We start from the raw sequence: 26,759 nt of genomic DNA, 5'->3' as shown, positions 1-26,759 counted from the left end.
CCTTTTTGGGGTGCTTTTAGGCTGAAACATGTCGATAATGTCCTTTTATAAAGGCTTACTCTCATTCAGGTCATTAATTCATCCTCAGTGATGAGCTATCGGCAGTAACGGGGCAGGGAGCTGCTGTTTCATTGCGTGAGGTCATTGCCACTGGGAAGCGGCAGGAGAAACCTGAGGTTTCTGGAGTAATTAGTGCCTACAGGGTTGCAATACTCATAAATGACTTGTCACTTGGTCTTCTGCAGGAGCTGGATGTAACGTAGGAATTCTCCTGCAATTACCTGCATGATCTCATCCCTCCTGTCCCTGATTTTTGGCTTTGGAGAGGGACCTCAACAGCCTTCTTCAGGTGTTTTCCCAATCCTGCAGAGCTGGTGCTCTCTTCCCCAGAGTTTTGGTGGACCGGCCTTGGTCCAGATGAGACAGTCAAGGGAAGAACGCACTTTGGAGAGGAAGATTTATGAGCACTGATGTGAAACAGCTGTCAAGGCAGCAACCACACAGGCAAAGCTCAGGGTAAATGGTCCCAAAGGTGGTGCAAGATCCAGCAGGAAAGGCAGGTTGTCTTCTAAAGGCAGCCCTGCACATTAGATGTGCAGTGAAATCATTCCTCTCTGAAAAGAGTTACTGACATGGAACAAGTCCAGGAGGTGGTGGCGAGACTGATAAAAGGAGCAAAAAAACTTGAGAGCCAGGGAAGGTTGAGGGAGGGTTTATTTAGTCTGGAGAAGGACATGATAACAGGCTTGTGTGTGTGAAGGGCTGCTTTGAAAAGGCAGGCGAAATTAGGAAAAAAAGATGAGTGTTTGGTTGATCAGACTCAGGAAGAGAAAGAGGTGGTGCCATTCCTTGGCTGGAGGTTTTGGGAGGAGGTAGGACGAACATCTGAGTCTACTACATCCACCCCAGTGCTGAGGGCTGGCCTGAGGGATTCCAAAGTCCCCTCCAAGCTTGGGATAAATGGTTGACCCACAACTGTTTTACCCTGAGCCTTTGATAAGCCTTTCTCGGAGCAGGCAGCTTGCGATCAATTAGGTTTCATCACCCTTTTCTGATGGACTGGTCTTACTGGGACCTGTGGTCTGGGCATTGGTTCAGCTCCTGTTGGGGGGACCCAGCTAGGGCTGCGTCGGGGCATTCATCTTGGGATCCCTCCTTGGATCCTACAAGTGGAGCATCTGTTCCCGGAGCGTGTTGGAAACGGGACAGAGAATGGGACAGCATGGGGATGGTGGGTCCTGCCTCAAGCCAGAGCGAAGGACATGGTGAAGCCACCACATTTCCGTCAGTAGTGGGGCTCCAGAAGTTGTGGTGTGCTTGGCAGGGCTGGCAGCAAGCTGGACTCGGGGATGATTCCCTGGGGAACATCCTCTGTGAGCCATCCCTCATTGTCACCAGGGATCAGAGGCACAGGCATCCCCTGCAGCTGGAGGGGATGTGAAAGCATCTGTGGGAAAACATAACATCTGGCTGTGGTCTGGCCAGATCTCTTGGTCAAACCCAGGTGGGCAAAGAGTGCGGCTTTTCTGCCAGCAGACAAGAACATCACACGTGTACTCTTTGCAACTGAATGCAGCAGGGTTATAGCTGTGGGTACGCGCCCCAGAGGTGGATAAATGGGTTGTGCAATGGGAGGAAAATTGGCCAGACCCCCACTCGCCATGCTCCGGGGTGGCTGCATTAATCTGGCAGAGAAAGCCCAGCTACCCAGCTCAGGAGGAACCTGCTTCGCCTCTCTGACCTGCCCATCTTCCCCGAATCCTTATGGGTATTTTCTGTCACGCGGGAGAAATCTCAGCAGAGCTTTGCCCCATCTCTGCCCGTCCCAGCTTGGTTTCGGCAGCACAATGGGGTGCAGCTGCTCGTCACTGTGCAGGATACACCTCTGGCTGCGGACGAGACTGCCAGAGAGGCAGGACCAAAAAAACCAAAACGCCCCATATAAACACACTCCTACAAATGAACTACAAATAAAATTTGTTTCCTTTACAAAAGGACTTATTTTTGTTCCTTCTGACCAAGTCACAGAAGTGACCTCGTGTGCCATGACGTGCTGCAAGAGGGATCGGCGTGCGCTGGTGGAGCGGTTCCTGCCTGTGCTCCATCGCCACGTGCCAGGGGTGAGGCACCGTGAGACTGGAATAAACCCAAAATCCAATAAAGCACTGATGAACTCTCTTTAAAGTATCATTTGGCTTTTAGAAGCCGCCTAGCAAGAAAACTGAGCAGCTGCTACGGAGACAAGTGAAGAGCATCACAGAACTGGCTGCAGTCAGCAGGGCACTAAGGCAGTCTGCTCGGTGCGGTGAGATGATCCATCACAAACAGGGTAGTTGAGAAAATAATGCCTAATTTGGTTGAAAATTGCTTCTGTACTTTTCAAGCCATGGTGGAATCATTTTGCTCACCATTTGCTAGGACCCAAGTGGAAATTACTAACAGCTTTCAGGTCATCAGCCCTTAAAACTGGTGAGATGCAAGGTAACTGTTGTGGCCAGGTAGTTGAATTAATAACTGGGTGTTCATTAATTACACCTGTACGGGGGCTGAGCACGACTGAAAAATAACTTTCAACATTTTTAACGATGGGAACGATGGACAGAGACTGTCAGTAGTGATGTACCAAAAGCTCCTTCCCAACAGGCTGACTCTCCTGAGATGATCTCAAAGGTATGGATATCTAGGACCAAAGCGATGGAGCAAAGGCCAGGTGCCAGAGGTGGACTCCCAAGAGAGCCCTGAGGAGCCGTACTTAATGAAGCAGGAAAAAGAAAGGGTCAGCTTCTCTTGGCACCAGAAAGCAGCTCTGTTGGGGAGGGAGTACCTGCCTTTTGTGCGATTGATATGCTGGAACTAAAGCGTGACCACCAAAATAAACTACTTAAATTAAGGGGTTACTACAGAAAACATTATTTTTTTTATAACTCGTGAGGTTCAGCAGAGAGCAGAGAGCTGCTGCACTGCTGTGCAAGGGGTGCCAGCAGAGTCGCAGCCCTGTGCTCTCCCTTCAGTCTCCACTCACCATGCTCAGTGCCGTGCTGGACCCAGATGCTCTTAATACCCAGTTTTAAGTCAATTTGTGCTTGTAAACCACCTTACCAGTTGATTTTAATGCTTTTCTGTATATGCTAAACCCATGACTACCCCTGACTATATCAATCTGCGCGTGCTAATGCTCAGCAGCTCCCTCAAGCTACGCCACCTGCCGTGGGGACCCCCTTCGTGCCCAGGGGACCGGGGAGGTGCTGTGGGGTCCCATGGGGACTGGAGCATCCCTCACGCTGGGAGAGGCACAAACTGACCCAGAGGAAACTCCACCTGCACACGGTGAGGAGAGACCAGTGCCCTGTTTCCTTTTTCCCCATGTGCTTTTGAAGTTTATTTGTTCTACTCTTGACAGGAAAGCAGGTCAGCAAAGGGCACAGCGCTTCACATCCACCCCAGCGGACGTTGCTTTTGCAGCCGCCACGGGAGAGGGTGCTCCCCCACCGCCGGTGGGGTTTCTGCCGAAGTTCAGGGTACGCTTTTTCCCCCTCCCCTACAATGAATTTCTGCGTACGCGCTGGCAGGGCATCAGGACATCCAGCAGTGATTCAGCCGCTGTTTCGAAGCGCATCACATACCACAGCAATCTGTCATTCCCGCATAACAGGGCAACATTACACACGCCAGGGAGCATCTGACCAGGGGCTCTTTCTGGACCGACAAGTGGAGTGATTCAGCAGCAGGAAACATCCAGACAAAAGGCTCTCCCTGCTGCAAGGCTACCGGAGCCGATGCTTTCCCAAATTCTAGATACAGCTTTAACATGGATTTTAGGGCGCGCCTCTGCACACCACCCCCCACTGACACAACATCCCCATTTTCTTTCACGCCTCTGTAGAGGAAAAGCTCACTTTCATCCCCACCAGAGCACAGCTCTGCAAAAGATCCAAGCCTAACCAAAAGTACCAGGTATCACTCTGCGGGGAAGGGTCGGGAGGATGCTCTTCTGGCAGCTACAAGCCATCAGATGAACTGCCAGGAACTGCACCGCGAGTTGCAAAATCCTCATTTCACTAAAACATAGACGCGTACCGAAGGACACGTGTTCTTGACTCTGCATTTGTCAACCCCTGCTGAGTAACTCAAAGGAAGCGTAAGGCCATGACTAAGAAAACGCGGTGAAAAAGAATGAAAAGACTGCAAAGGTCATCTCCAGTGGCGGGGACTTCACCTTCCCACGGAACAGTCCTGCACCGTCCAAAATGCGAACCACAGCACCGTGGCCCCACAACGCTCACGCCAGGCAGGGAACTGGGCGGGGATCAGGGACGCTCTCAGCGTGGGGCAGTGCTGCATAACCCACAGGGTGTGTAGAAAGGAGCACCAACTTGGCTAGGGAGGGGATGGTACTGCTGAAAGCCCATTGGCCAGTCTTACATCCAGACAGAAAAAACCAATACAGATTCTTAAAGAATATCCAGGTGTTTGCAAAAACCTTCCTAAGACACCTGGGATACTGTTAGCCGCCTTCGTCTCCAGGCAGCTGCAGCAGGTAAGGCTTATTTCTTCAGTCTCTTGCTTCATGCAATTGCTTATTATTTGCCAAACTGCTTCAGAGTGCAAAAGTGGAAAGCATTTTCTTCCCCACATTAGTAGAGAACATAGGTTTTTTTGACTCCAGGAAGTATACTACTACTTCTATGCAAAAAAAAAAACAAACCACTCTCAGTGTAAGCTGATGTGGAAAGCTCAATGCACCTCCTCCAAAGATTGAAAATATAATTAAAGCATAGATTTACTGTGCAGGATGACAAGATACACTATGGAGTGTTTGCCTAAGATCATTTAAATACAATAGATAATGTAACAGCTGAAATCCAAAATGAGTGATTCCGTGCCCATTTTAAAAATGAGAAATGGACGAAGAACCTTAAGGGCATTTATCCTTCACGGCACAGCAAATGACTGGCCCCTCCCAAGAGAAATGGGATGTAGCTCAGAGTACACCAGCACTTGCCCTGGGATTACCTGTTTTTTTGTTAGGCCAACAAGACCATTAACAACAGCTCCCACTGAGTAAAAATTTCAGGGTAAAACAGGTACAAGGTAAAACAACACAGTGGAAATCAAACAAAAGGTCACAAGGCTGCAGGTCAACAGGGTCCTGTAACTGCTCTTAGTCCATGAAAAAAAAAAAAAAGTGTGGAAATCACTACCCAGGAAAGAGGCAGAGGAACTGGGGTTCAAAAGCTGAGAGAACAGTGGCAGATGTAGCCTCACTGCTCTTGCTCAGTTTTCCAGTCTTCCATGTGTGGTCACCATCAGAGCTATGATACAAGGCTGAGGGAAGTTCTAGTCTGACAGAAGCGCTCCAAATTTTGCACATCATTTTCCAGTAAGCGTATAAAGTTCATGAACCCGAGTAGGCAAAATGGCACTGTAGTGGTAGGAGATTGTAACCTGATAGCTATATCCACATATGCGGCTAAAATGCGATAAATGTGTACTCTTTAAAAGGACAATCATCAGTGAATAAGAAAAAAGTAATCAAAATGTTATTACATTGCCTAAGTGTACAGTTATCTACTTCCACTGAAGCCCTCTCTGTGTGTTACAGACAATAGTCTGCTAACAGCTCACCCACCTGAAAGCTCAACAGTGTTACCAAGAGTTTATTACAAGTCTTGCTCCGTGCCTACAGTGCTGCAGAATGACGCCCCTTGCTCCTGCAGTTTGTACAGGGACTTCTCTACACCCTGGGTTTACACAGTTTTTCAGATCTAGAATGATCTAGAAAAACAAATGATCTAGATGTCAAGAACCACCCAGCAACACAAAATTACAGTGGGTTTTACTTCTGGGCTTTAAAAACATTATTCCGGAATACCCAGCATAAGTGCTGTAGTCTCTTTTCAACCCGTAACTTACACTTGGAAAAAGTAAGTAGGAAAAGAAAAACCAAACTTATTTTTTTTATTTTTTTTTTCACTTTTTGAAAGCATTTTACACAGGTTTTGATCTTCAGAATACCTTGGAATCAGTAGAAAAAACTAACCGAACAGTTTGTCTTTACAATAGAAACCTTTCAGGAGTCAAAATTGAGACTAAAAAAATACATGCAAAACATACTTCTTTCAAAACACAACTTGAAACAAAGCACCAAACTACACAAATATGCAGAATGAAACAGCATTTAACATCACAGAAGTAGTCTTCATAAAAGGTGTAAAAGTCACCTATTCACTAGGCACTGTTCACTTGTTTAAACAGAAGAGACAATAGAAATATTGTCCACAACTTGCAGTTTCAACTCAAATGCTGTAGCTAGAAATTCCTTTGTGTCATGCTTTAATAGCGACCTGAAAGAAAAAACAATATATACACTGTCAGGCTTCCCAAGGACAGACAGATTTTTTTAAAGATTTCTAGATTCACTGCCACCCCTCAAATCTGCATCGAATTCCAGAGCCTTACGGTTTGTCTACGACAAAGTCCAGCAGCCAGTACAGTTCTGCCGCTAAGTCCCTGTGGAGAGAAAGCCCCGGATTCCCATCATACGCCCAGGCGTGGTGTTTCAGCGCACAATGAGAATTCGCATTGTAACTGCTCCGCAGTGGCCAGTTTCCCTACGCATCAGTAAAAGCCGTTGCCCTTGTTTTTGTTTGGATGCAACGGGGGAACGTGAGACCACCACCTCTTCATTCACCCTGTATCCATTACAAAGGGAGTATGCCAGGCATGCTGTTGTGTTCTATTAGATTTCTGCCATCAAAACGCAGCTTTATCCTCCATGCAAATAAGCAATTCAGGGAAAAAGAAGCACTATTTGGACATCAGGTGAAGTTAACCTCCTCTTTAACAAGTTACATCAGGATATTTAGTTCCAGTCTTAGAACGTGCAAGGCTGTGAATTCAGCCTTTGTATCCTAGAGGTAACCACACCGTCAGCATACTACAAACTCCTGTTTTAAGACAGTTTGAGAGAAAAATCATACCTCAGACTTTTCAAACATGTGGTATACCTAATTTTTCTTTTTCTTTTCTTTTTTTTTTTTTCAAACTAAGTATTTGGTCTGTCCTCAAGGATCCCAATTGCTCAATGAATTGTTAAAGGGAATTGTGGTTTAAAAAACCCACACTGAAGCTGAATAGTCTTCATGGATGCAAAACCTCAAAAAGAAGTAGTTCAGCCAAAGTAGAAATTTGCTTTTGATATGCGAGCTCTAAAGACTACTTACGAGGTGAATAGGATCGAGATCTGGATCGAGATCTGTAGCCACCTCGGCTATAATATGGGGATGGCGATCTCCTCCTGTGAAAGAAGGCAACAGAAACAATCCCTGCATTAAAGCCGGCAGCAGCAGCTCTATGTGGATACCTCTAACCCGATCCTGGTATCAAGAGTGCATTCAGGAAATCTAACGAGCACATAAAGAGCTGATCAACATTTCTACTGGATAACAAAGCAAAGATGTCAATTTTCTTAGTACTCTATTACCTGGTCAGAGCAACACTACTTTGCACTAATAAAAGAAATAAGTTCTCTCACATTCATGGCTTGACTACAGCAATTTTAGTGTTTCAAGCCAAGAGCATCCCAAACAAGCAGTGTAAGCCAAATCACACCGTAACTTTTCATCTCAATTATTTGTTTTGAGATGAAGAGTTGATTTGAGTAGCAGTATTCATTGCTACAACCAACCCCTTCCCCAAACCCCTCCAAGCCAGGCACTCCCAAGTTTTACATTTCCTTGCCTAGGAAAATCCCCAACCATTCAGGACTTCTTGGCATAAATCTTGAGTTTTTCCTGTGCAAAGCTGCACAAAACCTGTCCCTATATCAACCTCACCCCTTTACATAGCAATGAGGGAACCTTTGAAATTAACTGCACTGCTCACTGAAGAGTTGCAAGTACTCTGCATCCACCCAGTTTCTCTTAATGTGTTTAAAGATGTCCTAGACTTGATTCATAGAATACTAAGAAAATACCATATCCAAGAATACTTCTACTGTTGACCAGGCACTGAAAGCTTTCCTATCATACCTGTAAAACTGATCCCTGTCTTGAACAGCTCTCCATCCTCCTCCTCCTCCGCCGCCACCTCCTCTGTGAATACAAAAGCAGAACGACTTTTGAAAATTTTAAAAACAACAAAGTTCATCATATAAGTAAAAAGCAGCAACAAGCGTAAGAAAACGTGAAGAAAAACCACCACCGGTTCCTACATTGGATAATGCTAAATTACTTCACTACGTTCATTTTAATGTATTCCCGGTTAGCTGAACTCAGTGTCAAGGAACAGTTAAAGACAACTTAGGTTCCAGCTGACCATTATTGTATTTTATGACATCATGCTCTCCAATGAGCAGCAATTTAAGATCACTACATAGCCTTCACTTTTAAGACTATTTCTGTTCTCAGATGCTTACCCACTTGATGTAAGTAATTTTACTTATATTTTTTGAAAGTAGCAAGATCAGTTCACTGTCCTGAGGAAAAAGTAGATTCCAAAAGAAATCCCACATCCTTACATTTTAACACTTCATAATCATGTTTAAACAAGGCCATTTAAGAACTGTGGTACAACTTCTCCTTACATAGAAGCTGCCTAAACTGAAATAATACATTATAGTATTTAACAATATGAAGTGGCTGGGCTGGTACCTCCACAGATTTAGACACAGGAAAGCATTACCAGGAGGCTAAACCAAACTTGGATTACGGAACAGTCACTGCCCCAGATGTCTCACAGCAGTTCAAAAGGGCCATAAATTGTAAGAACGCCCAAAACACAATACCACGCTATAAAAAAAGGAGGCCTGCTGATGGAATCTCCCCTGCCACCCCCCCCCCCCCCCCCCCAAGTCTTCTCTGGTAGCCAGCTAGTGTACAAGTTGGGGGTTTTGTTTGGGGTTTTGTTTTGTGGGTGTTTGTTTTTTAAGGTTATTCTTCAGTTTACAGATACTTTTGCACCCAAGATTCAGCATCCCACAGCAATAAGGAGAAATTGAAGTTTTAACATGACAATTCCCATCTGATATTTTATTTCCCTTAAGGCTTCACTGCAGAGGGCAAGGAAGGGAAAAATGCAAAGTAATCGTTACCAATTGATCTTCTAGGGTGGAGTACTAGTACGTTAAAGATGCAGCAGAGCATTACAATTCTAACATTCCCTTCCTCAAGGAAGCACTCATGACATACATAACACTAGTCTTCTCCCTCCCTCAAATGACCGATATCTACAGGTTGAGAAAGTGGGCAGACCATGATATTTTTGAAATAGCCACACACAAACCATTTGTGGCCTACTTTCACCCTTTCTGTATCAGCTATGAAGAGACATTATAAAGGTTCTGCGGTGAACTTTAAAACATGGGGGTGTGGGTTTTTTTTTTTTCGTTTTTTGTTTTGGGTTTAAGATGGGAAATGAATTGCCAGAATTGTCAATATTCTGACTATTTCCACCTCAAAGCCCTAGTTCACAACAGACACAAGATGGGAGAGCGTGTAGGAAGGTCAGAACATTGCCCAGGATATGACTGCCTCAAAATGCAGGACCGAAGCATTGCCATGAATTCTGATATGCTACACAGACTAGGACACTATGTCATCCATCATCTTACATCACTTCTCACTAGTCTGCTCTTCCTTATCTAATGCATGTACTCTTCTTTATGTTCAGTCGCCATCACGGTCTGCAACTCTTCTCACTAGCATGCACCCAGAACTGATGTAATTAAAACTTCTGAATACATTTTACAGACATCTGAGCCACTCTTCACTATCAGGAATGAGAAAAGTAACACTTAAGCACTAAAGACTTTGGGTCATACTATAGTCTAAACAAGGAGTAAATTACATTCTAAGAACACGCAAGCAACAAACAACAGATTTCAAGGACAATCAGTATACCCTGACTGACCCTTTATGAAAGAATAAGGAAATCTGTACTATGAAGCGTAAGAAGAAAGACTGATGGTGTAAAACCCTTACCGCATAGCCCCACAGCTTTTGCTGGTCCTTAAGTGCCTTTGCCATTTTGATAGGTTTACATCAGAACCCCATGAGGAAAACAAAAAAAACACCAAACCCCCCAAACTCCCCACCCCCCAACCCTACCAAACCAGAATGTGTGAGAAGCAAGTGAGAAGCACCACTTAACAGACTACATTGCAAGTCTTTTCTGTTTCCCAACACGTCGATGAGCTGCGTCAGTTAGTTAACATAGCCTCATCTTACTTAATGTACTAAAAGTAATTATCCCAAGCAAGTTTTTGTACCTTGTGCTCTGAAACAAACTGGAAGTTTGGTCAGAGCGCCACATATGAAAGCCTACATACACTGGCAAAGTGAAACCCAGCACATTTTGGTTCTTTATGTATACCCAGTAACAGCTTCAGATTTTAGCTGCTACAGTTCTCCAAAATATTCAAACCACTGATGTTTCAGGAAAATGGACTGTTTAGGGTACTTCTCTGCCTCTATGACTGCTTCCCAGAAACATGAGCAGAACGCTTCTGCTTGTGTTCACTGTGATGATGTAGCACACCTTGATCCCCTCCCTGTCCACAGCAGCATTTAAGCACTGCAGCAGCAAGGCTTCTGATTTAAGTGACAATAGGGAGGGGAGGAACAGATTGGAAGCCATGCCTGGGAAGGAGAAACAGTGGCTGAAAGTAAAGTAGTAGGAGGGGAAGGAGGAAATAGCTACCCTCGGTCACTGAGAACGACCACACAGCTATCGATATATTTTCTTTTACACCTAGAAAGCAACAGAAGCTAAGATCACAGAATGTATTCTTTCCTTTGTCTTTGAGCTATAATGTGATAATGCCATTTGAATTAGTGTATTTCCATGAATACATGGTTACCATCAGGGAACAATCATAAATCCATCCATTGCAGATTCATTTAAGCTTTGCAAAACACTTTGGAAGTACTACTATAGAATTCTACAACTACAGGAACATTTGGTAATTGCAGGCAGAAAAAATGAACTCTTATTTTTGCGTCCAACTTAGAAGTATCCCAGAAATTGTGGGCATTTAAAAGGGAACAAGTTGCATTGGCAGCCTTAATGGAAAAGGCAGAAGACAAGCTTGCTCTATCACCAAAACCGATTACATAACAAAATCTGTTGAAAACATGGTTGGATCAGCTTTACTAGCCCTCTGGCAATGTATATTGCTACCTGAATATTGACCTCTTTTGGCTAACTACTATGCTGTCAAACACAGAAATTTAGGCTGAAGATGACAGAAACAGGAGGTGCAAGTCCTTCAAATAACACACACACATCCAACCTGACAGAGTATGTTAAAAAAACCCTTTTTTTAAAATGCAAGTGTCCAATACAGAACAGGTAGTGTTCTAGTCCCTGATTCCTTATTTTTGGCAACATTTGAGGTGTCATAATTTTTAGTAGGGGATACTGGTGACCACTGACACTTTCCATTTTGTCTACTACATTATGCTCAAAACGTAAGTTGGCACTACAGTACCAACTCAAATATTTGATCTGCACCTGTATTCCCACCATTTCAATGCTAACAGATGAATCAACAGAAGATTCTTTTAAAATGAGACCACAGAGAACATACTTTGTTTTTCAAGATTTAATGCACAGTAAAAAAACCACATTATGGACTAACTCATGCCTCAGGTTAAACATCACGAAGTGTTTCTCAAGCTAACCAATCTGATTTACACTGAGCAGTCATTTTGGTGATGTCATATTAAGATTGCAGAATGACTGAGTGCAAGAATGTTTTGGCATACAAGATGAACTGCTCGGCTTAATATAGGTAGGAATGCAGATGAGAAAGCATGGTTTAAAAAGCAGTAAAATATTACGAATATTGTCTCACCTGTATGATCTGCTGTAATAGTCACGATCATCATACCCTCTATCATACCCTCTGTCATAGTAATCTCGTCGTCGTGAGCTGCCACTGCAAGTAGTGAAAGAGAATTATATTTAATAAAACATAAAACACTGTTTGCAGTGCTTTTCTGTCAGTGAAGTTTACACCATTTTAACTGGGTTGTATTATTACCTCGCATCCTCACAGTTGAAATGATTGAGAGTGCTCCCACTTTCCCATCAGTGCAGACTGGAACAGAACTACTTGAATAATTGCTTTTTATCGATGCTTGAACTTTAAGACAGCTACTTTCCTCCTTGGTCTGAAACCTCTTAACCTTTTGATATCACAGGCACTTGAGACATTTCATTCTGTTACAACTCTTCATCCACTTTTAACTCTCAGAAAGCTCCTTTTGGAAGGACTTTCCCATTAAAAACCTAACCTGCAGTCTCAACACATCAACTACATAACCACCAGTACCATAAGCTGAAAGTCTTGGGAGGACAACTGGGAAATGACTTGGGAAAACAACTGACGTTTTTGGCTACTTTAAGCCAAAAGTATACTCTGTGGATAGGGAAATTTCGTCACACAGCTGGTCAACTATTATTTGTTTATTCACTCTTGAAAACTTGAGCTTGCAAAAGACATTAATATTTGAAGGTACATAGGACAATTGAAAATAGATTTGAAATTGTGGGAAAAAAATATCTATGTAGACTTATTTAAATGTTTAGATAACTCACGTCTGGGCCGCATAACTAGGAACCCAGGCTTCCACTCTCTGTAATCCAGGCTGACCCTAGATCATTACCACTGATGCCTGTCCACATGCAGTCTTTTTGTTTTTTAATTCTGAAGTCTCCTTTATCAGTGGAGGTTTTTTAGTTTTCAGAAGCTTTGTGAGATAACCCCATCAGTGTTAGCATGGCTCTCGTTACAGAGACTTTTCTCTTTAAAAAAAGAAGTAAATTAGGCGGTGAATTTTGTATTTTAGTTTCTAGTACTGAAACATCCATGTACTGTACAGCACACAAGTTAGAAGCAAGGGAACAGCTTTCAGAATAGTGCATTAATGCAAAAGCCTGATAAACTAGGAAATACACAATATCAGGTCTCTTGAAGGGGATACAGAACAGTTTTACCAAAACACAAGATAATTAATCCCATCTTGTACTGATTTGGAAAAAAATCCACACAGGTAACTTACTAAGTGGGTCTTCCCATATAGATTCCAGGGGTAGGTGTGTGAGGTCTTTTTGTTATGGAGAAGTCTACCCGAATCCTCCTTCCATCCAGCTCCATTCCATTGGCACGTTCCTTTGCCTGAGCGGGGTGATAAAATACAATTAGCTGTAAGTATGAACTTTACTACCAATACAAGTTTGTAACAACTGCTTCAAGTACTAAGTCCTATGATGGCTCAGTTAGGATGCATGTCTAAGTTTCACTTATGCCTTATACAGAACACTGAACCTACACTCTGAAGACATTTTAAGCCAGCTAAAGCTTCAGTAACCACTTAAAATGTGACTTTTATTGCATCAGAAGCCTAAAAGGAACGTAATTTAACAATTGTTTCAGTGCCTCTGTTTCTAACATGATTAAGAGGAACCTCTGAACATTCTAATGAGGGAGATGTAACTACTCCAACACACAATGTTAAGCAAAGCATTCACAAGTTAACAAAGGAGCAGTTACGTTGATGTTTTTTCCCCAATACATCCTTAAAGCCTGCTATCACCTTGAATATAGTTATATGTGAGTCATAAGTAAATTTGAAGCAAAAAAACCCCAAACCACTGGTTTTTTCTGCCAACTAGCAGGACCTACATCCAAAGCTCCAGCCTAACATGAAAGTCTTCATGCCAAATTTGGAAAAAAGAAGACATTAGAGACTTTAGGTAGTGGAATTTAAGCAGAATATAAGCCTAGTTACAGCCCGTAAGCACACTACTCTCCAAGGGCTGGCCTGAGTGTAGAATTCTATACCTGGCGGGTACAGAATTTCCTGTTCATTCTGTAGCACTTGTAAGTCCAAATGCCGTAATTTGTTATATGATATTGACACTCCTTCAATTTACTGAATCCCTTAGGGTTTCCCATAGGCATCTGAAGGGACCAAGAAGCCACTGTACATTTGCCCGGCCTTTTATTTTCAGAGGAGATTCCCCCCACCGCCTTTCAGGCTGAAGCACTAGAAGTCAGCAGAATGCATGTTAGCACTCCCATAGAGAGCTCTGAAATGGCCATCTAGTCCACTCTGAACATGCGTATTATTAAATATAGGATCATATGTGGAGTTACGAAGGACTCTCATCTCATAATTAAAACAGAGAGCCTGTGCTCCTGTTTTCTTTTCTTGTTGGCATAGCTTGCACTATGGCTAGCCCGAACTTTGCTTTTGTGAATTACACTACAGCTCAGTCTCCACAGGGACCACTACTCACGCCTCTCCCCTCTCTCCTCTGGTACATAACAAGTATCTTTTGAACTAAGACTGACGTTATGAGGTGCCAAGTATTTTTTAGGCCCAAAGAAGGCAGGGAAGATACTTTGGACTTTCTTGCGTTATGATTATTTCAAACGGTCAAAAGGAATTAACATTAAAGGTTCCTATACCACTTGAGAAGTCAAACAGTGAGTTTCCCCGGGCTATATCCTGTTACAGAGTATACATCCCAGCACCTGAAACCACAGCAAACATGCCATACGTTCTGTACCCCAACCTACTTCCTTAGCATCCTCAACGTTTTCGAAGTACACAAATGCAAATCCTCTTGAACGCCGAGACTGCTGGTCGTACACAATGGAAACATCAGCAATTGGACCATACTTGGAGAAAACTTCTCTCAGGTCTCTTTCTGTGGTGTACAGACTCAATCCAAACACACCAAGACAACAGTTTGGGTCAGGATTTGCCTGAAGGAACAGATAAATAGATAGGGGTTATAATAAAATTGCTTTTATTTGCAGTACAGGTATTTCATAAATTGTCAGTGTCAAAGCTTCAAACCAAAACAAAAACGCCTGCTGAGATTCAGGTTGCATTAACTTGCTAATAGACATTATTAAAATCAAACCTATGACTACACAAGCCTCCTTTCACAAAAATACTTTGCATTTCTTGGGAGTACTGTACAAACTACAGTTACAACACATAACAGGTACTGTATTTTAAAAAGTTTTCCCTCCAAAGGCTAGCTGATGACTGTTGAATGTGGATATATATACACACACAGAGGCCTGGATCACATCTTCATTTGCATTAGTTATCATTTTTTCCCCGCTACTTCAGCATGAACCACACTGCACTCGGCCTGTAAAGCAGCTAAAAGCAAGCCAATTTGCATGCTTATTTAATAAAGCCACCATCAAAACAGCTTTTAGTGAAATGTTTTAGTTTTCCAGGCTTTTAATCAAGAAAAGCACAAATGTTTCTCCCTCCTAACTCTACCCCCATCCTTCACTGCCTACATTTGCTCATTTATTACATCAGGTATAATGACAACAGCTTGCACTGGTAGCACTTCTAAAGGCATCTGTTAAGAAGACAGACAAGACACCCCCACCCCACAATCCTAAGCAATCTTAAGGAAATCCATACCTTATCAACAGCCAAATGACAATTAACCTCAACAATCTCTTTTAAATAGACCTGAGAGGGAAGCAGAATGTTTTTCTGGAAACCCCCCATTAATTAATTGATTTCAGGATGTATTCAGGACTACATAGGAGCCATCTGCTTCTATAACAGACATACCCTGTTTCCAATATGACGTCGGCGAGTAGACATGGGTGAATGGCTGTGACTGTGTCGTCGCCGATAATCCCGACTGTAAGACCTACTTCTGGATCTCCTATGAGAGCGGGAACGAGAGCGTGACCTTGTGTAGTGTCTACGGGAACTCCTCCTTGATCTAGATCTGATGGGGGAAAAAAAAAGGAAAAAAGGTACAGTATTGGGTTTGTGTTTTTAGCCCTTCAAAAATACATCAGATATTCACAAATAAAAAGACCAAATAACCATTTTCTAAAAACCTGTGGTACCACATGATTCAGCTATAATGAATTTAGTGCATGGTTCTTGAGAGTAGTGACTAAGGAGTAAATAGTAAATATGACCACACAAAGCGTGCACAATTGCAGAGATGCACACTTCTGCTTATTCTAGCACTCTTAATGCTGCTTTTAGTGACACTGAAAAGCAAATACAATTTTTTACACAGTACATAATTACAAGCACAGAAGTCTGGCAAATGCCCCTGAAAGAGCTTAACATGACTGAGGAAATGATGCAGTATTAGGCTTATTTACCTTCTGGTATTTTAAGAGTTATTTAACATTAGCTGTTCATGAATGTTTACATGTTCACACTTCAAGTGTATTTAGGCAAAGATGCAACTGCTCACTAATTTCATGACAGGCCTCCTCAGAACAGTTCCAGAAACAACTTCATGGACCTAGTGCTGTCAGGAGATGAGGTTCTGAAACACCTAAATTCTTTCTACTAAACGCTCAGCCCTCCCAACACATTATCTTAGTTGAAAAGCTGGGTAGACACTTAAACTGGAATATTACACATAAGTTTGGCCCGCTGATGGCAGCCACCGAATAATATGCATTCCACACAACTACAAAGAAAATAGCTGCAAGCCTAACAAGTGCAATAAACAGTTTAATATTCAAAGCCTTTTAGTCATAAACTGTTAATCTTCAGACTTCTTTGTGTCTTAAATGTCCTTCCTCTAATTTGTGGAAGTCAAGGTAGTTAACAAGTGACTGAGCCCATAAGCTACCATCATCGCACAACCGTGTTTCACAGTAACACCACCACTACGCTGGCATGAATGGAACTCTTAACCTGGACCCGTTTTTACTCCTGAGCATTTAACAGCTTCTTCCAGAGTCAGGATTTCTCACTAGGTAAGTGTCACCAGACAGCCAAACTGCACAATATACACTCTGTATGTTACAGGCCTCCTTAAAATAATGCTTTCAACCTTGTCAAAAGTGAGCCAGCTAAGTTCTGTCACCCTCAACTTGGAAGCATTTATACACGTCCAGGAGAAATTACTTCAGCGTGTTCCATTGCAATACTTCTAACTATGTATTTAGAAATAATTATTTTTGGCAACAGAAAGTAAAAAGAGAGCTTCCCTGAGGCAGGGAAGACAGTAAAGACAGACAGAAATAATAATTAAAAAAAAAAAAAAAAAGAAGTTCAACACATGCATACAGCCATATTTCAATTGCTTACGGGGGGGGAGGGGGCAGGGAAGGCAGACACAGAACTGATGTCCCAGGTAACAGAATACACCCATTACACTGAAAAAAAGCTGGACACTTCTAAACCGGATAGCCCATTATGTGAGAGAACAAGGCTTATTTTAAATAGGCACCGCTTATACTGCTGCCTTACATGTCATACTGCCATTACTGTCCTTTGTTGCAAAGCAACCGCAGCTGGAAAACCTATTCCTTCATTAAAAATTGTTTAGATTTCACAGAGTCAGCCAAAGATAACGAGCTTGCTATGCTGATGATGAATAACTTCAATAAAAGCATATTTTTAAATCATGTACATCCACACCCCAACTGACAAATACGCCAGGACACAGATTTGTTCCCAAATCAAAGTTTAATTAATTAAAGTTGGTAATTCAAAAATGCATTTGCACAGAAATCACCAAGAAATATGAAAGTTCTCACAAGGTTATTTCTCTGGTGAGAGCCAGAGTTAGATGACCTGCTCGTGATCACATCCAAACGTGTGACGGCACTGAAAAGAGATAAGTATGTTGGTTCTAAATATGTGCCTTGACACAATTCTGCCCAAACCTACTAATGAACACAGTAACTCTGCAACATAATCCCAGTGTTTCCAGTGATAGGCATTTTCATGACAGCTGTTAAATGCTCAGGAAGCCATGGTAGTCATAAGCTTCTTTTGTTCATCAAAAAGTAAAGTCAGTTGCCAGGGTATTATTTAGAGAGTTATTTCTTGTAAAAGTAAATTATTTGTCAGGTCTCTAATAAATTCTAGATCTTGTATTTGCTTCTTCCAGCATTTTATACAATTTGTGATTGCATTCTTACACAGTATTAGTTATTCTGCAAGTGAGAAACACGGTGCTTTGAAGAGTATGGAATCCCTGGGGGTTATGGCTTAAGGTGCAGAAGGACATGCTGGCTGGGTCCTGACTTGCTTGTTATTTTAAAATTAGAAGGTTCCCCAAAGGTGATGTGCAGTCTCCACCCTCTGAGCTTTTCAAAACCCAACTGGATAAAGCCCTGAGAACATGGTCTGAGCGCAGGGCTGACTCCGCCTTTAGCAGGATTTTGGACTGACCGTTCCTGAGTTGTCCTATGAATCTCCCACTACTAGCAACTCCAATTTCATGCTTTATGAAGTGGTTATTACTCTACCAATTATTTAAGTAATTTGACATATTTGTACTTGCACTACAGGGACTGCCAAGTGCATGATTTGACACTTATTTTTTTCTGTGTCCTTCTGACACGGTCGTAAGCCTATTCCTCTGCTGACAAAATTTCCCAAGTATTTTACTTCTCACAAAAGCCTTTCAAACTGATAACTTTGATCTTGCAAGGAGACCTAAACACAGGTCATAGCTAATAGCACAATGTTTCCCAGAGTTGTCATCCTTCCTCTAGTGTGACCCCCAAGCTTTGACAAGCCTTATTCATCACTTATACACGTAAAAGTATATTGTGAACAGCTCAACTGGAAACCCCACTGCTGAAACCCATGGTTTAACCTGAACGCTTACAAATGAGCAAAGGAACTATCAATACTCATTTCCATAGCCAGCACTCAATTATCTAGACTCTTAATAAGGTCATTCACCCATTTACAGGTTTTGTTGCCTCTCTAGTCATTCTTTACTAAATGCATACCTCTTACATGACACACTTCGTAAAGCCAATGTAAAGTTGCCAGCAGTGATGTTTATATTCTTATTTTTCGACTATCAGCATATTTTACATCTCAGTTACATCTCTTAACAGTTTTAAGAGGAATTCTGTCACTGCACACAGCTTGTTCAGCAGATGAGTATAAGTTAAGGATAGATAATACAGTGCAAAAAGCATTTTCACAGTGTACATTTGCACTGCCATGTAACAAATACAATAAGCAAGCTACTTCCTCCACAACTTTTTTTGAGACCTTGGAAAGCTGTCTAATCTTTAAAGCCTTCCAAGCCCATTCATTTTCAACTTAAATTAATATATATTTAAAGGGTCAGACAAGTGTCAACTGAAATTCACATTTATCTCTACTGCTCCTTTTTCATGGAATATACCATTCACTACTCCAGAAACATCACTGCTTCCAGTGAGAAAATGTAATACATTAATGTGACCCAAAATGGAAAATCTGATGATGCATGTATTTCTTTTAATGCACAGAAAAACTAACACCTAGAGTTCCTAATGCTTCATGCTAAGAAACTAGCCATTATTCTAAGAGTTAAAAGGCAGGCCACCTCCAAACTGTATCAGCAGAGGTACAAGCGTACAGAGCCGCCTACCTCTTGGAAAAAAGCTACAAAAAGATGCAACTCTACAGTTTCTCTTTTCAAACCCTGACACCACTTATGCCCCTTTACATTCAATATCCACAGATCACCAGTTATCTCTGGAAACAGAGTTGGGCTACATTGGACTTCACCTCAGAAAATCATCTGACTTGCGAAGAGGAGGAAGAGGTAAAAGAAAGAAACTCACCTGGATTCAGACCTGGATCTAGATTTTGACCTGGAACGCCTGGAATCCTCCTTAGATCGAGATCTTGCAGGGGTGTGTCTCCCCGACTTGCCAGACCCATGAGCACTTCCGCTTCTGGAAGCAGAACGGGATTCCTGCACGCAGATATTGAAAGCCTAATTTGTACACAATTTCTCCTTTACCTAAGGTCTGTAAACAAGCTCCAGTGAAATAAATGGTAAAAATTCATATCTATGTGTCCGGGCAGTTGGCATTAGAACTGCCTAGATTTAAGTAGATTTTTTTTTTTTCCCTGGTAGACACTTCTTTACCCTGCATATACTTTTGCTATTAAACAGATAATGCATGCATGTTTAGCAAAATATACAGGGACACATAAACAGACTAGTAATTACTTAGCGTAGTGCTTTCAGATTCCAGATTACTTCTTATCTTAACTTCATTTTTATTCCTTTTCTTCATTCTTCCGTTTCAAATTCTGACTTCTTTCATCTTCCCCACTTCACACAAATTGCTCAATATTCTACAAGTGGGACTTCTGGTCTGATAATTAGCATGCATTCACTTTCTTTTTTTTCAAATTTCAGCTTCACTTATTCCTGAGCTTCAAATAATTCTCATTTATAAAACTTGTCAAATGGCGACTTCCGCATTTTCCTTCTTCAACATTAACCTTAATAGAAAAAGAACAGGATGAAGAATATTTAAAAACTCCAGGATAAAATCTAGTGCCAAAACTGAAACTAGAAAAAAAAAGTTTTGTGGACTTTTACTATATATGCAGTTCAAGAATCGAATCTACCAAATGCCCTACTATTTTATAAACAGATCCAGTCAATTCAGTTTAACTTTAGCACTAAAGTAACTGAATTTGCTATTTATGCCTATATTTAATAGCAAATGCACATCTATTAACGAATTCTAGCATTAGGAAACTGAAAATAGTTTGCACTGTCAGCCACATACTTAGACAAAAATCAATGAGAAGTGACTTAAGTAAAGTCCCTACTGCAGCCAGAGACAACTAACTGATGTGCTTTTTGAATGCAGAAAGCTCAATGCTGCTTGTCCTTCAATGACTTACAATTACTTTACTTTTTGGGACATTCTTGCAGTTTAGAATGCCTAGTTTGTAGGTTTATGAGGACACTCACACCTATCCTGCCCACACAAGTGTAATTACATATGCAGGCTTCATGCTTCCAAGTAAATCATAACTTTCCATCAACCAAAAACACAATTCTGTGCAAAACACTCAAACACTGTTCTGAAACAACACCCCACCTACTCTATTATTTACTTGTAATCTTCAGTAATGATATAACCTAATTAGCATTATCAACTTTTGTAATTTTTTTCAGTATAATGCTTAACTTCAGTCACACTGCTTAAACAATTGGTTTGAACACACTTGAAAGTATTATTCATTTCAAGATATTAGAGAAAATTTAAAACTCAGCAGCAGAATTCAACCTTTTCCTAAAAAAAGAAACCATTCTAAATATTGTGTCAATTCTGATCAATAACACCAGAGTACCAGATTTTTCTCAAAAATCACTTGTTTTATCTTTGTAACATCTCTTCAGGCTGAACACTCAACTTCATGGGCATTCCATACTAACCGTTCAGAAAATAATTCACTAAACCAAAATTTAATCATGCTTAAACCTCTTCCACACAACTTAAAACAAAGTTTAACTATTTACAATTGTCTACCATACAATACTGGGGAGACAGGGTGGGACACAACTTGCAAGATAAAGCAGATTTTCAATTAATACCAAGAGCAACAGAAATAAAGCAAAGTTAATCAAGGCCATATTTTTCTCTGGCAAAATGTTTAAGAAGGTGTCCAAAACTATAGCCACCTCATATACTAACACTGCAAAGGGCAGTGCAAATATTGATAACTAAGTTACAAATAACAAATTTAACCTAAACCTCTGACTACCTTCAAAAGAAAACAATCTATGGAGATGGGTTCTGAGTTAATGTATTTATTTAGCCATAAGAAGTCTTCAACTCTTAGACAAAGCAATATTGAAGGAGGGATAAAAAAACAAAACTAAGGCTGTTCTTCATGTGAGGAAAAAATCATTCACAAAACTTAACACTCTTGACAGATTCAGGCTAGACAGAAGGAGCCATACTGAAAAGGACACAAGAAACACATGATGGGAGGGAAGCAGCACAGAGGATCTTGCCCATAAACATACCCCAGACCCTTTTTTAGAGTTTTTAGAAGGCAGTAAGCTTTGAAGAAAATCAGTAGAGACATGGTATCAGCATAAGCAAATGACTGAAGCCTTCATCTATTTGATAGACTTTTTGGACAATCTTTGTTATATTATGCTAAGATTTATGTGGGATGTGACACCTAGGATCCAAGAAGAAATTCAGGAAGAAAAAAAACTTAAGACAACTGTATATACAAATCAAACTTAAACAGCTGGCTTATTTTCATCTACCTCCTTTGGACTTCACTTTTTCCAGTTTTTACACATCCACATTTTGTTTCCAGATCATACTACTTCTAAACCTTTATCTTCGATCTACCACATTTTACAGGATTATGCCACTTCTTCATTACTTCCAGCCTCAAAGGAATACATTGCATCTTACCTGCTCCAGATATTAGTAAGACTGGTACTAACCCCTAAAATTTCGAAGTTGTTACCCTCCCCACCCCAACCCCCAGGAAATCCTCCCTACCCAAAATTCCACATACCAGGAGCCTGCAGCACTCCAAGCTTGGTTTACAACCCATTATTCCAACACCGAGGGGTCACACAAGCCACTCCCACAGCCCACTTAAATTGGAGTTTCTACTATCCAGTTTTGTTGTTCTTAATACATTTTCTTTTTCTACTTTTTGCTCTTTTGAGAATTTTAAGTTTTTTAAGAACTGCCAAAGTAGGCTCCTGTCATGGCATGTGGGAGAGTAGAAGAAACAACCTTCTTTATCCTAGCTACACTCAAATGCTGCTGGCAAGCAGATCAAGACTGACGGTCACTATAAAATTTTTTTTTCTAAACTTGATTTTCTGAAGCATAGATTTTAAAAACCACCAGATCCCTTGATCTTTACCAACAGTTCTTCCCCTTCATCAGGGGGATCCACTATTGGAATTTAGGTGGAAACCCTGAAGTCCAGGCTTGGGGTTTCCAAATTATTCTTTCCATACTTTAAGCATATTAAAAAATGTGTAATACTGTAGAGATGACATTTTTAACACCTCTAAGCACATTCATGAAGATGTTTTCCAGCCATCTCCTCTGTAAGCAGGGAATGTCACAACAGCAGGATTATTTTGGGGAGCAGTAGAAAGAAAAAGGTTTCCATGGACAGAAGTAGCTGTAAGGAATATAAGTGAGGGTCATGTGTTCTTCGCACTTCTGAGACCCATTTTTTTCCTCACGGGAATACAAGCTACAGATTTCAGTTACTTAAGAATGTAAGACACAGCCAAAATTACTAGTATATTTAAAATCCTAAATCCCTATAAACTTACATATTTCCACTTGTTTTCCTCAAGAAAGGTGCAGCCTCATATTACACATGAATAAATCTGACTGCAGATTTGATAGAGGTGTTATTGTGCTCACTTCACATTCCTTCAACAACTCTACTACCGAATTTAGTAATTGATCCAACAGAAAAATTACAGCTCTTGCCTCATTTCCCCCCTGAAGAACCTGATCACGAGATCAGATCACTGCTGGAGGAGGGGGAGGAGGGGAGGGGGCTGAGAATCCACTCAGAGGGAAAGGAGAACTCCTTTCCACAACAGTTTCCCAACTCCATCAAAAAAGACAAGAACATATTTTTTTTTAAAAAGATCAAGCAAACAGACCACAAGCATGGAAGCCCAGCTTCCTCCCACCACCTCTGCCCCCAGCCCTGACCCTGTGAGCTTATTCAGTCCACCAAGTTGGCAGGAAACTAAGCCATCAGCAAAAAGCAAATGATTTTCTGACAGCTTAGGGAACTGAATCAGCCCACCTAGAGGTCAGATCGAGTGCCAGTTGATGAAGGAGGAACACAGAGGATGACCTATTCTTTTAGGGCCATGAAACTATCAGTTTGCTTCTAACCTTCTCAAACTGCTTCCTTAGACCTTCTTTCATTATTCAGTAATAAAATCAGCATTTTTTGAAATTAGATCTGTTAAGTACCTTGTAAGAACATCTATAAATTGAGCATTTCATTGAGTACAAGTTACTCTGATTAAAAAAATAACAAAAAAACCTGACTACCATATCAAAACAGCTCCTGATCATACATACACATACCAAGTAATCACCATCAGCATTAACTAATTCGCAGGATGAATTCACAGTATTTTTCCCTTTAACTAGTCTTCTTTCCAACCCTTCCATGCCTGAATCACATGCACTTCAGTGAGCCCAATTTCACTGAGTTAAAACAAAACAAAAGTGACTTGAAAAACATGACAATAACTACAGCATACTGACAGTATTTGAAATATGTTCCAGTATTTGAAATTAGTATAATTTAATAATTTTTAGTCTCTACAGTTAAAAAGTTTCCAGACTTTAATCCCACTATGGAATATGAGCTGTAAAAGAGAATTTGACTGGGGATTTTTCTTCTTTTTAACCATGACATAAGCCAGTTTAAGTTTGTGTTGCTGCTGAAATAGCAAGTCCCATTACTTGCAAAAGCACCTGGTATTTCTTCTTCATCCCCAATGCTGACATTAGGACTCGTGGCTACACAGTCAAGTCAAGCCTGCAAACCAATGCAGCTGGAAATGGAATCAGAAAAAAAAAATTCAGCTGATTTAATTGCCAGATCTGACTGACTATACAAACACTAGTACAAGGGAGAAAGCAGGAACACAATTCTTGTTGACAGCACGGACTTGGAACAGCTTAACAGACAGTTGTAAAGTTGTATGCCTAGATTATTTATCCGAAGACTGTTCTACTCTGCAGAGACTTTAGCACTCCCAGCTTGAAGAAGTAGAAAGCCGCTGACTTGGTAAAATACCAGCCTTAGGTAAGCAAAGAATATAATAAATAGCATTAGAAAAGCCACTCCCTGATCTAGTCTAAAGTGGCAGGCTTGTAAATCTATGGTTTTATCTTTTAGTTTTACAGACACATACACTGCATACAACTTACCTATTCACAATTCACAGAACTTCAGACATAACTCATTTTAAGCTGTGGTGAAGACTGCCTGCACATGATTTATACTTTTTTTTATAGAAGTACAGAAAAGGTAAAATAGAAAAGCACATGGGACTTCAGTCCTACCATACCTTGCACAATCATGTTTCAAAAAGACTTTGCTATAAAGGTTTTAACACTTCCACTCATTCAGAGTAAAAATACAGTGCAGATTACCCGGGCAAACTTTAGTAAAGTTAGGCCACCATCTTAAATTGGTTTTCAGTCTGACTTGCACAATAGCAATTAAATCAATGTTTTAAACTAAAACATGCAGAAATCCACCTTGAGTAAGTCAGCAGTAATACTCCCTCACTAAAAATATACCAATTGTAAGGATGACATGAAGACATCAATGAAAAGATAATACTGGGGGTGGAACAGCCTGTTCTTTAATCCCCATCTTTCAGTATTCATATCCATCTAGCATTTTTAGGTTCCTGGAGACAAAGTTTTCCTAACCTACCTTGATGTAGAAACACTCATAGTGTTGAAGCTTATGATACTGCATCTGAGTAAGGCCATATTCAAAGAAAAACACTGCAAGAGACTGCAATTTTGTGCTCGGAATTATGACACTAATTTCTTTTGCCACCTCCAGCAAAGGTTTAAAATTTAAAACGACTTATCACCTTCATGACTCCCTGTGATGCTGCAATAACTGAAAAAGTTAGACTGATGCTGAAGGAAAACCCCAAAACACAGTATCAATCCCTGCGCTGCACTTGCCTGTGGCAGAAAAAATTGAAGACCTTAAAGGAAAAGAAGACTGATTCACTAAAGAAAAACCAGCTATAGGTGATCTGCATTGCAGATGTACATCGCAAATGTGAAGCGTTGCAAGCCGTCTACTGTCATATTAGTAACATTCCACCCAGACAGTGGAATAACTTGCAGTAACTACATGAGTTTAAGAGATCATCTGATGCGGGTTTCACAAAGCAAGGATACTGCCCTACCACTGGGTGCGTTCAGTTTGAGGTTTAACCCTTCGACTACTGCGATCACACTTAAATTAAATTAGAGACCAAGCCACCTGGATGCAAGGCAGCAACCACATCGAGAAGCAGAGTTAATATTTTACAAGCAAGCGCGACAAGCAGCAAATCGGAGCTCGATTTAGAAAGTAATTCACCAAAAGTGAACTGCAATGCAGCTTTGGAAAGAGCATATGTAACAAAGGCTCAGATTACTGCCGGCTCGAGGTTTTTCTTCCCTACCCAGACGTTAGCTAACAGGGTCGAGGAATGGAGGAGGAAGCACTACGGCACCAGCCGAGACCGCCGCAGCCCAGCTGCGACCTCGGAGGGGGCTGAGTAGCGCCGGCGCTGCTGCAGGAGGGACGGGGGAACGGAGCCGGCTGCCTCCGGCCCGTTCCGCCGTGAGAGCTGGCGGAGACCGCCCGGCCCCGCCACAGCCCCTGCCCGCACCCTCCCAGGCAGCCCCACCGGGGAGAGGCGCGGGGGCTGGGCCCGGACACCGCGACAGGCGGCTCCTCCACCCTCGGCCATTTTGTCCCTCTCCGGCGCACCCGGTCACCAGCCCAAGATGGCGCCGGGCAGACTCACCATGGAGCGCGCCGGCGGGCGGGCATCTAGAGCGTCCCCGTCGCGCGCCCCCACCGCCTCCCCGGCCGGGCCAGCCGCCATCTTCCCCACCAAGCCCCGAGCCCGCCGGGCCCCCCGCGCCTCCGCCGAGGCCTTCTCACCCGCGGCGGCTCCACCACCCGCTCCGCCCAGGCCGCGGGACGTGGACACAGGGGCGACGGCGCTGCCCGGAGAAGGGCGGAGGAGGGAGGGGAAGGGGCCCGGCCGGGCAGCACACTCAGGCTCCGTGTATTACCCGCTCGCCGTAGTTCTGCTCCCCGCTGTCGCTCATCGTCCCACCGCGCCGCTCACTGCCGCGCCGACCCGACCGTCCCCGGCACTAAGGCTCTCCGCAGAGGAAGTGACGCCAA

At 42.0% G+C, this 26,759-nt stretch overlaps 1 protein-coding gene and 1 long non-coding RNA gene across 6 annotated transcripts in view; one reads left to right on the top strand and one right to left on the bottom strand.

The window, feature by feature from the left end:
- Positions 1-6,289, top strand: part of LOC142060034 (uncharacterized) — an 8,377-nt gene extending 2,088 nt beyond the window's left edge. For 2 of the 4 annotated variants that reach the window (XR_012661580.1, XR_012661578.1), the window contains exon 3: positions 246-6,289. This is a non-coding gene — a long non-coding RNA (uncharacterized LOC142060034). The remainder of the gene's footprint in view (positions 1-245) is intronic. The other 2 variants (XR_012661581.1, XR_012661579.1) reach the window with 2 other exon arrangements.
- On the bottom strand, positions 5,945-26,759 carry TRA2B (transformer 2 beta homolog). 2 transcript variants are annotated; one of them, XM_075099563.1, is made up of 9 exons: positions 26,645-26,759; positions 19,607-19,740; positions 15,618-15,780; positions 14,588-14,776; positions 13,065-13,180; positions 11,855-11,938; positions 8,031-8,093; positions 7,224-7,297; positions 5,945-6,344 (listed from the first exon to the last, which is right to left on the bottom strand). In XM_075099563.1, exons 1-9 carry the CDS (start codon positions 26,678-26,680, stop codon positions 6,334-6,336), a joined length of 870 nt encoding a protein of 289 aa, XP_074955664.1. In that variant the 5' UTR covers positions 26,681-26,759; the 3' UTR covers positions 5,945-6,333. The 2 variants fall into 2 exon arrangements, with proteins under 2 accessions (XP_074955664.1, XP_074955665.1); XM_075099564.1 differs by lacking the exon at positions 5,945-6,344 and having other exon boundaries at positions 7,216-7,297; positions 26,645-26,757.

The sequence above is a fragment of the Phalacrocorax aristotelis genome, chromosome 7 (genome assembly GCF_949628215.1).
Source record: "Phalacrocorax aristotelis chromosome 7, bGulAri2.1, whole genome shotgun sequence".
In the NCBI taxonomy this organism is placed as follows: domain Eukaryota; kingdom Metazoa; phylum Chordata; class Aves; order Suliformes; family Phalacrocoracidae; genus Phalacrocorax; species Phalacrocorax aristotelis.
This window is presented reverse-complemented; position numbering and strand designations above follow the sequence as displayed.